The sequence below is a fragment of the Rhopilema esculentum genome, chromosome 7, assembly GCF_057945365.1.
Source record: "Rhopilema esculentum isolate cy_ngs chromosome 7, ASM5794536v1, whole genome shotgun sequence".
Lineage (NCBI taxonomy): Eukaryota > Metazoa > Cnidaria > Scyphozoa > Rhizostomeae > Rhizostomatidae > Rhopilema > Rhopilema esculentum.
In genome coordinates this window covers 6,943,250-6,953,914 of record NC_142821.1, presented here as the reverse complement: position 1 = coordinate 6,953,914, position 10,665 = coordinate 6,943,250, and the positions used below count along the sequence as shown (strand labels likewise).

The 10,665-nt window shown below is 34.6% G+C and overlaps 2 protein-coding genes across 2 annotated transcripts; both read right to left on the bottom strand.

Moving 5' to 3' along the window:
* Positions 1 to 728: 728 nt before the first annotated feature.
* LOC135683331 (aflatoxin B1 aldehyde reductase member 2) lies at positions 729 to 8,703 on the bottom strand. Its single transcript, XM_065198560.2, has 12 exons — positions 8,533 to 8,703; positions 7,409 to 7,470; positions 6,484 to 6,547; positions 6,167 to 6,200; positions 5,860 to 6,006; positions 5,174 to 5,223; positions 4,821 to 4,900; positions 4,252 to 4,318; positions 3,524 to 3,624; positions 2,803 to 2,951; positions 2,635 to 2,715; positions 729 to 1,893 (listed from the first exon to the last, which is right to left on the bottom strand). The coding sequence occupies exons 1-12, from the start codon at positions 8,593 to 8,595 to the stop codon at positions 1,826 to 1,828; spliced, it is 966 nt and encodes a 321-aa protein (XP_065054632.2). The 5' UTR covers positions 8,596 to 8,703; the 3' UTR covers positions 729 to 1,825.
* Positions 8,704 to 9,922: 1,219 nt separating this feature from the next.
* Positions 9,923 to 10,651, bottom strand: LOC135683428 (uncharacterized). The gene has a single exon (XM_065198674.2). It carries the CDS (start codon positions 10,649 to 10,651, stop codon positions 9,923 to 9,925), a length of 729 nt encoding a protein of 242 aa, XP_065054746.2.
* Between the last annotated feature and the right edge of the window lie 14 nt (positions 10,652 to 10,665).

Sequence of the window (10,665 nt, the reverse complement as noted above, 5' to 3'; positions counted from 1 at the left end):
AATTTAGGCTACCAAAATCATAATTTTCATATCATGCGGTAGTATTATACCTAAAGACAGTACAGACAGCAAAAGAAATATGGACTCAAACAGACTCATAGCAAATGTCATTTAAAAGACAAGGCTTATATGTGAAGAACTTGGAATAAATGAAAATTGAAACTTTGTACTTTGAAATGCTGAATATTAAGATGATTTATTGAATTGATGGAAACAATAGACACGGTATTTGGCTTCAAAGAAAAATTGTTTTGCTGAATTGATTTTAGATATATGCAGATAATGATACTTTATTCAACAGTTGTCACCTAGAATCCTTTACAGCAACTCCACTGGTAAAAAACCTTAGTTTAAATTTTAGACTTAAAGGTTCTTAAAATCCAGTTTCTTATATGCGGGTTTTTACCGTAAATTACGCGAAAACGCATGAAAACGTACGCCTTCACAAATCGTAGGATCATTTATAGCCTTGGATTAAAAATACTTTTGATCTGACATTTGAGACCGGATTTTCAGTCAAAGGCCATTATCTCTGAATAGTTTCTTCAGCGTAGAGTTGGACACATTTCATTTGTTTTCTCAAGGAATATTAATCCTTGAAAGCTATAAATTTTTCGTCAAACGCTATGGAAATTAAACCATTTATTACCAAGACTAATTCTAAGACTTTGTCTGCAAATACTGTATCGATTTACAAAGAATTACAAAGAACACTAAAAGACCCCAAGTTCGCTAACAAATCTTTTTTATTCAATATGTGGCTGAAGATATAAAAGAAATACACAGCTTAAGTAGAATCGTTTTTAGTTGAAAGGTTTCCGCAAATGATTGAAATTTCACAAATCTAATTAGAAGTAATAAAACATAACATTATACATGGTTAGAGAGATTCGAAATACTAACCGCATATACACGTCGACAGTGGCGTCGCGAGACCATCCTCGCTGGGGGGGGGGGGGGGGTTGTAAGAGATGCAAAACCATATTTTACCGACAGAAAGTCTTTTGTTACATTAATATTTTGTCATATATTTAATTCTACCGCCCCTTCACGTCGATACAAGGTAGAACAAGTATGCTTTATCTTTAATACCCAAAGAAAGTTATATAAAGTAAGTTATAGGCTGGTTTAACTTTACAAGGCAAACAGTGTTCAAAAGCGCAACAATTTTTCTATCCATTACAAACTATCATCTCCTAATTATTTCCAGACGGCTGCAGTTACAGTTTGCGTCTAGCTTGGTTTATTAATTGACTGACGCCTAACAAATGAAAAGGAGTTCTCTATATCGTACTGGTTTTGTTGAAAAAGCTTGGAAGAACATAAGTGGAAAGAATATCCGGTAAACTAAGCACCTTTGTATACTTCATACTGTGGTAAAAGGAAGTTTCTATGTAGAAGCAGCTATAAACTACTTCTAACTAAAGCAACGATGCTTCATTGTCGAACATTTGCAAAATTCTAACAATTCATTGAAAAAACATTCTCTAAACTTATTTAGGAAAAAAGGTGACAAAATAATTCCTCTAAAAGAACGGCTGTCATTCTATACTATAAAAATCATTGACGAAAAAATATTGGAGCTGAAATAACATCAAATGCACATCATTTATAAAACATTACACAGTTCAATTGTTTCTGGCTTTACAAACATTCCACCGAATTAGACATGCATGCTATTTTTAGAAGTAATTCTATTTTAACATAGAGGCGTTACACGCCATTTTTCTTCTGAGTTGACGTTTATTTAGTACATTTGACCATTTGACGAAATGGGATGTAAATACTTGGGGAATCGAATTCCGTATTGTTATTACAAAGGATATCAACGGTAGTAGGTTGGGCAGTTTCCTTGAACATTCTTCCACGCCGCATCAAATGCTTCTATAACATCTAAAACGATATTGCAAAACGGTTTATCAGTCCAGTTTCATAATGATATTCATAGAAATGAACGCATCGTCGTAAAGAACAGGCAGAAATAGTCTACGACCGGTGGCAGTTGCATTTGGTGGTTATAATTTCGATGTAAGGATAAGGGTTTTGTAAAATAAAAGTAAGGAAAAAGAAATTCAGTAGCAAAATAAATAAAATAGAAAATACACCGAAACAATTCAGCAAACCTACTATAACTGACGTGACTCTTACTGCATCACTGGAAATATTGAACAAAATAATAAGATGTGATGCTAAATTCCACGTTCACTCTTTCATTCCTATCTGATGTACGACCAGTTCAAACAAAATCTAGAGCCTTATACCTCAGCCATACTGCATAATAAAGATTTTAAAACTCTATATAATCAACTGTATCGAATAAGACTGCCTGACTTGCATTCGGACATTCATCAGGCTCCCCATTTTGCAAACTAATTCTTCGCATTGAAGCTTTAAACAACGCTGCCTCAACTTTTCTTGTAGGTGGTCTTGAACCAAATGTTTTCTACATGCATACAATACTGGGGGCTGGTTAACGGCATACAAAAATTGATTCTTTCATTGGTTTAAAAGAATTGCAACTGAATATGTTTGTTGCAAGCTTCCAATAAACAATAACATGTATATGGGTCGACGGATTTCAGAGAGATCTTATTTCCTTTTAATGTTATATGATGCCATCTCTAAAATTAATACCTTCATGTAGCGGTCCCTGTTCAACAGCCTTCAAATTGCTTTGTAGGTGTTCCATCTTTGAGCCACCAATTATAATCCCATCTAGCAAAGAAAAAATAGTACATGAAGAACCTCTAATCGTTAATGAAAAGAATAAAGTGAGAAATAACGATCATGAAAAAAACCAACCATCCGGAATTAGAAGAGAGTGATGCTTCATCCACCGGAGCGCAGCCTCTGCTACTGAAACTTTGCCTTCGCCATATTGGTTATTCAGAACGCTTCGAATCATTTCTATGCCATCAAAGTAGTCTTTTTTCCAATATCGCTTTCTGTATCTATAACAGGGAAGCAAAACGGTAGAGCAGCATGTGGTAATAAGAAAGGATATGGGATCAAGAACAAATGCGTAAATCAAAGATGTTTTATATGCATTTTAGCAAGTGGAAAAAGTCAGTATGCACTATACGTCTGCTGTTTCGTATTGTTAGTAATGCAAGCGGCTCGAGTTCGAGGGTTTTAATCAATAAATAAAGTCTACTATTTTCTACACTTGCTGTTTACCTGAGCACCGAATATTTTCAGAGAAATATGGAGGAGAGAATTTCATCTTCAATTTCAATAAAAACAAACCATAGTTTTGTAAAAAGATGACTTCAATAAATGCAAAAAAACCAGATGTGCTCAGCTTTTAAGCTATTCTTTTAAATTTTCTAGTCTGAATCTAAAATGGCATTGCCTCTTTGGTAGGAAACAACGCACAAGAATACAGTTTCGAAAAGCTTCATATCACATAAATTGGCATACAAAATATTACGATTAGTATGATGCATTTTAGTCGGTTTCTATGGGTCTAAAGCATTTACCTTGGGAACAGATCGTCTAGAATGCAAAAACAATTGAGACTTACGATTCTGCCCACTTGCCTCCAAGACCAAAAAATCTTCCTGGAGGCTTTTTCTCCTCGATATCTTGAAATTGGTATTTTCCACTCAGTAGTCCTCCTGCAAGCTAAACACACGAATACATATAAAGAAAATTCAAGATGTATTCCGCACACAAGAGCGTATGCTGATCCGTCTGTATGGCAACAGATCATCATCTTGATTCAAAGGAAATTAGGGTTCTTCTGAAACATTATATATACCTTCTGATTTTAAAGAAATATGCTATAATCAAACCAAAATCTTTCGTTCACTCCTAGAGCTGCTGGGTGAAACGTTGCTTCGAGTTTCTGGCAATATTAGCCAAAAGAATTTTGTGTCAACCATTGTTTTAAATTTGAGTTTTGATGAACAGAAGAGTTAAGTTGAACAATAACATACATAATTATAGCCGTATGAGGAGATATCAAATTACAACTTTAATTAAAGTGACCCAAAGGAAAAAGCTGCAATTATGCTGATAATAAATAAAAGCAATGAGTTGTGGGAATACCTGGCAGTATACAAGAATCTACACTCGTTAATGCTAAATTAAAAGATTCAAACTCCCCATGAAATTTAAAAAAGTCCGCAACTCTCTTTTCAACCCTAATCGTTACACCTTTGGCCAAAGAGCTTTCATTTCTCAGAGAATTTGAGACAAAATATCTGATACGTTTTGCTTCTAAAAAGAGCTACATTTGAGTCAACATACCGGGTTGTAAGCATAAAATCGCAAGCCAAACTTTCGCAGCGCTGGGAACAGCTCTCCCTCAACATGTCTGAAAGTAAATGATTTGAAAAAAGAGTAATGGAAATTGCAGTGAAGAAGGGAATACGAGAAAATGCTATGATGTTTAAAGAAATTTGCAGTGAAGAAAAGAATACAGAAATATACTATGATGCTTAAATCCTTAAAAAAACTGCTTTGAATATCATCACATGCCACAATTTCAGATGAGTATCTAAATAAAAAGTGTTGAAGTATGTGTCCGTGTTTCGTAAGTAATTGTCTGTTTATTTTTGAAGGGTCATTGACCAACGGGAATTTATTGTGTTTTTTATCCAAAGATACGTCTGTTGCTCGAATGATAAAAAATAGGCCCCTAGAGGATCTTAAATAGATGGGCAGAAGCTACGATCTGTCTCCTCGAGTCACTGTGTTTTGAAGTTGTGAAGGCACTGATAGAGTTCAGCGAATCTTGCCACTTCAAAATGATAAAGTCTACTTTGATTTTTTGATTCAGTAAATATAAAAAACTCTGATACGTAATGTTTTAATACCTGGTTAGTGCATTGTACATGCCTTGATAGACTGTTGGCAACACCCAACCATTAGCCTTGCAGATGTGATACACATTGACCTGTTTGAAGAAATATCTTTCAGTGATAACATTAAACTGAAGGTGACGAAAAAGCGATATACAAAGCTGAGGAGACACGAAATAACAAATGACAGCACTGAAGCTATTGGTAGCTGACTGAGAGAACGTTTTAGAAAGAAAACAAATAGAAAGAGGTTTGACAGCATACGAATGAGAAGTATCCGTTACTGTTTCAAGCAAAGTTTGAGACCAAGTTTGACACAAACCGAGGCTTTGCAAAATGCTAAATGACAAAGTAATACTCTGACTTACAACTTCCCAAGATTTAAAATTTGACAAACCAAATTCTTTGAACTTTCCCTCTAAAAACAAAACATGACTCTTAGTACCACAGAAACAGACAACATGGAATCAAATACATTCAAAAGTCCAGTAGGTAGTTATTTCGTAAGAATAAAGAATGAGCATTCTATTCTAGAGTACAGTAAAAGTAACTGCACAAGTTCCTTTTAGCAATGCCTTATACCTTTTTGCCATCTGCCTGTGAATTAAAAAACAAATACCACAGAAATAGTCTGTTGGGTTTAATTCCTTTTAAAAATGTTAACCCAAATGGTTATATTGGTAGAAGGAGCAAAAAGATGGGCAAAGGAACAAAATTATCCTTTTTCATTACCCACTCTGTTTCATACCCAACTCTGGCAAATCTGGGGTGATATTCATCAATAACAAAGAAAATCCAAAAATTCTTAAACAATTTGACCCTTTTTAATTTAAATGAAATTAGGCTTAAAATAATACCACATCTGGAAGCAATTTGGACTTGTTAAGTATTTTTGGACTTGATAATGCTTTCTTAATGCTTTAAACAAGCCATTTACAAGGGTTAAAAAACATTCCAATCTTGCCTCAGCATGTGTTGGTCACTCCTGGTCCATTGATATGACTGCCAAACAAACCAGTCATAAAATTTCAAGCAGAAATGGAGAGAAAGTTACCTTGGTGTAACTGGTTAACTGCTTTCAGCGTATCTTCAACAGGCAATTTATGATCAGGCCAATGAAGGTAAAATATGTCAACCCGATCTACTTGAAGGCTTTGCAGTGATGTATTCAGCTGCTTTATAACTCCATCGTAACTAAAACCTGAAGAAAAACATGTTTGAAACATTGGGAAAAGTTGAAGGAAAAGCAAAGGTAGCATGTCATTTAATTGAAATTGTTAAGCTAGAAACAAATAAAGAAGCTTTTTATTCTATAATGATGCAACAAGGCAAACCAACTTAGAAGGAAGAATGATTCATACCTTTGTCTGGATTTGCTTTTGTTGCTAAAAGTACCTTAAAAGACAAGAAGAAGTCCTGTGATTAAGGATGAAGTCCTATGATACTTGTTCCGGTTGAAAATCCGTATTTCATACTTCTACCACAAAAGTCTTTTCATTGAAAAAATAATGATGTAAATATGAAGCAAAAAAGAAAATGCCATTCCGTACCAATTCTTCAAAAGATTGCTAAGTTAATAGAAAAAAGTGACTTTCCAAATATTGAAGAAAACTGTGTTACCTAATCTTTGTTTTATACAAAGCATTGTTGGGAAGTTTAAAAAATTACTTCTACCTACTTTGTCACTATCTTTACAAACAGGAATAGTGCCGATAATTTTCTCTGCCTCTCCATTCACATACCTATATGAATTAAGAATGCCAAACTGAAAAATTCAATTAAATAGAAATATGCATACATGAAGCAAAAAACAAGGGAGTTGCATTTGAAAGCAGCCAATGGATCCTGAAACTAATCTAGCATTGCAGAATAATTTAAAAGGAAATTGTGTGGCTTTACAAGACTAAAAACTTTCTTTTGCGGAGGTCAAGTCACAAGCCAAAAACATGCAGGCAAGTAGCAAGTACAAAAACTTTGAATCTTAACAGCAAAACCCTATGACTTGGAGTAAATAAACATACTTGGAAAACAGCAATTTTAAATTTGATACTAACATAATTAACTCATTAGCTTGAACAAGGAAATAAATATGACATTTTGAACTTACGATTTTACTAGTATTATCTTCCTTTTTTAAAGGAAGATAAGCTAATTTGGCAAGACAAGACTGGAATGATGGGGTTAGAATTATTTCCATTTCCCATCTACGCAAGAGCCCAACAATATTGAAAAAGAGGCATAGTAGTAGCAAGTGTAAATCATCATTATGGGACACTTCAAGTACAAAGTAAAGGGCCTCCTCGCAATTCAATCAACTGGCAGAGCAAGTACTGAAGAAAGCTGAAAACAACTACAAAATAATATAAAAGATCTGCAAATAAGAAATAAGTTTTGGAAAAAAAGCAATGAAAGCTGTTTAATGCTTGATTTTATGGTTTCCCAAATCTTAACTTATTGGTTATACTTTTTTTGAAACTTAACTGCTAAGATAATGTATTTTAGATCTTATCATCTAACTCCTCTTTAAGGAGAAATTCTATGCATCATATACAAAACTGCTGAATGCTATACGGAATGGATTGAAAGGGGATCCAGTAACTTACATGATTGCAGTGTCAAGTTCCTTATGACCATATTCAAGAAATTTGTTGACAAATTCAGGACACTAGAAAGAATGGAAACAGTTGTGTGAAATTCAGAAGCCTGAACAAATGTATTTGACAAGAAACAACAGAAAATTCAAAGAGCATGAAACAAAATTTCCCCTCTTCTTCCTGCAGTCTTGAGGTTTTGAAGTACAAAGGGTTTTCTGAACATAATAAAGTTTTTAACATAAACTACTTCTAAGCCCCCCACCCCCCCCCCAAAAAATTTTTTTTTTGCAAAGCAAGTAGTTTTAGAGCTGCAGTAAGGGGTAAGCCTTGGCCCCCCTACTACTTTTGCTGGCCTTGCCCCCCCCCCCACTTTCAAATTTGTGGCCTAGGCCCTGATTTACCATTCATTTGACCCTTGTGCGGCAAAAAGTGTGGATGAATCATGACACAAAGTTTTTCATGTATACATTGCACATAATCAACATGTGTGCAGTTTATTATATACAGGCCCGTTGGAACCAGGAGGCTGCAGGGGGGGTTATAATTTTCAAAAAGTAGTATATTTCTTTTATACCAGAGTGAGAAGGAATACAATGGGCAGCCCCCCCCCCACAATAAAAATTACATTCTAATTGCACCGTTAGACAGGGGCACATACTACATATCCAAGGGTCAAACTTTTCAGGTCAAGGGCCTGTCGTGATCAAAATTTAGAGAGAAAAGAGTATGCCAGCTTTCTGGATCTCGAGCTATTGACACACATAGGGCGGGATGACTCAGCAATTGTAGTATATTAGCATCCAAAAAACAACCCTCCAATGCAAGTATTACAATTGCAAACCTTTCCAAAATGGTTAGAACACCACATAATTCATGTTCAAAATTGACTGACGACCCCAGGATCAAACTACCTCCCAGGTCGCTTTTGCTGTATATTCGTCCAAAAATGATATCAATCGAAATTTTGATTGAGGGAGGAGAAACTCAAAAACTTTGAAGATATTGTGAAGAGGTTTCAACAATTTAGGAAAATATTACAGCGTGCTGTAAAATATGGAAATGCAACAGAAAACTGCAGAAATCAAGACTTCTTTTCACAAGACAAGGCATTCAACTGGGTTTGATGGTTTTACCTTTTGCTTAGATATTTGTGATCCAAAATTCATTGTTCCAAGAGTAATTCTTATCTGCGCCATGTTCTTCGATTATAAAAACTGCAATGTCGTATCTTGTCAAAGTACTTTTTTGAGGAGGTTTTGAGACCAGGATTTAGGCCAGAGATAAGATGTTGTGGCGACTCCAGTTGTTGTAGTTGCATATGAAATTGACACAATCGGCAAGTGTAGTAGAGCTGCAATGCAACGATTGATCAGGGGCAATTGACGTTATGTTCCAGCTTTGTGGCAAACAAAAAAGGGAAGGATGTTGCAAAGATTTTTTTACAACAATAAGAAATTTTCTACAACAAACACGTGTATTATGATCAATGGAATACTGGGACGTGAAATATGGTCAATGGAGAACTTTTTCGCATATTACATCCTTTGCTTCAATTAGTTTTAATCGTGAAAATTTTTATCCAGATTTCATTTTAAGTGACCACCCCATTGAAGCCTGGGCAAGATCGGCTTTTGCTTTGAGTGGCCAATTTTTACCCAAGGTTTTGCCTGAAAATACCTTCTTTTGTTTCCCATACAGTAAAAAAATAATTTTTTTAAATTTCTTCTTTGCACTTACAGTGCTAATATGTTACTGGTATTGTGTAATTCAAAGGATAAATTCCAAGTTAAAAAATCCTACTACCTATGATGTTGCTGCTATTAAACTTTTACACAAGTATGGAAAGTATTACATAAATATACTTCAAAGTCTTCACAGTTGTTTTGGTCTTTATGTGCATAACACTTAAAACCTCAATCCCTTCAAACCTTATTCCTTCATTTTCAAGAATTTTTTGAAAAATTGGAGCATTTAAATGTGAAACCCAGAAGATAAGAAATTTAAGTGAAAGTCAGAAGATAATCACAAATAATGCTTGAGATCATATTACAAAATAAAATTCCTTTCCATAAATTAAAAACAACCATTTGCTTTCCAAAGAAAGAGGGCTTGTGCATGATATTGATGTACTTTACCACATAATGACATTGCAACATATGTAAAGATTTTCTAATTCACATAATAACTTGACTTGATTATAGTTTTATGTATGACATCAGCAAATATCCTCATATGATGCAAAGTTTAGATTAGTGCAGTGATAAGATAGAAACATTTAATAATTTTCACAAACAATCAGAGATTGATATTAGTTAGAAAATTCGAGTTACTTTCATCATCAAAATTATGATTCATTGCAATCCAGTGTGGAATCCATGTGGCTTAAGCAGGAGATATCCAGTGTGTGTGTACTAATGATTTCCCATTGTATTTTGCATATATCCGGCTCAAGATTAACATGGATTCAATCCTGGATTGTACTCTTGGTGTTGAAGTATTCCTTATAAGAATCATAATACCATATCATCTAGACAGCTCTTTATACATATGAATTGCCTTTTTAGATGGCACAAGAGTGTCATTTAAACCAGGACGCTTTTTCTTTATAATATGTTTCATTTCTGTTTCATCATCACTTTCAAATATTCTATCCAGGTCACCAATCAAGGCAAGGTTAGGACTTTTCCTATTTCTTTCAAACACTCTTTTCTTTTTTATTTTACCCATTTTATTTTGTTCTTTTTGTACGTGTAGAAACTTACACTTATCGCCATACCGACATTTACCACGTTGAAACTTTCTGCAAATGGGCACTTTATTTTTATGCTCATCTTTTCTTTTATCTGTTTTCTCTGTTTCAGATAAAGCTACATGTTTAGAAAGCACAGTTATTTTGCTCTTCCTTTCTTCAAGAAAAGGGTTGTGATAGATACTTGATGGTCGGAAAAATTCACAATTTTTGTCACTGTTATTGTCATGTTTTGCCATTCCATTACCATGATTCTCAGAACCTTCCAGAATCGGAGGAGGTAGTTTTCCCTTTTGCAGTGGTGTCTTTGAAAGGTCCTTGTGTGACTTTTGTGTTTCTGTTTCAAGGTCATCGGATGAATCACTGTCACTGTTTGAATCACTGTCAGTGGAATCGTAAGAAACGATGTTCATCTGTCCTCCAAGGGCAGCCATTTTTGTTTTGATAACACATGAAAATGAGAAGCATAAAAACGAGGCTGCGCAGCTTTCTTCTGCAAACATTTTGAACCTCACTG

Bases quoted from the DNA above. Each gene is read 5' to 3' on its own strand.
- LOC135683331 (XM_065198560.2), bottom strand. From the start codon at position 8,595: ATGGCGCAGATAAGAATTACTCTTGGAACAATGAATTTTGGATCACAA. The intron at 6,201-6,483 runs GTAGGTAGAAGT...TTGTCTTTTAAG, and splicing joins TTTGTAAAGATAGTGACAAA to GTACTTTTAGCAACAAAAGC. The intron at 4,319-4,820 runs GTATTAAAACAT...ATTTACTTTCAG, and splicing joins ATGTACAATGCACTAACCAG to ACATGTTGAGGGAGAGCTGT.
- LOC135683428 (XM_065198674.2), bottom strand. From the start codon at position 10,651: ATGTTTGCAGAAGAAAGCTGCGCAGCCTCGTTTTTATGCTTCTCATTT.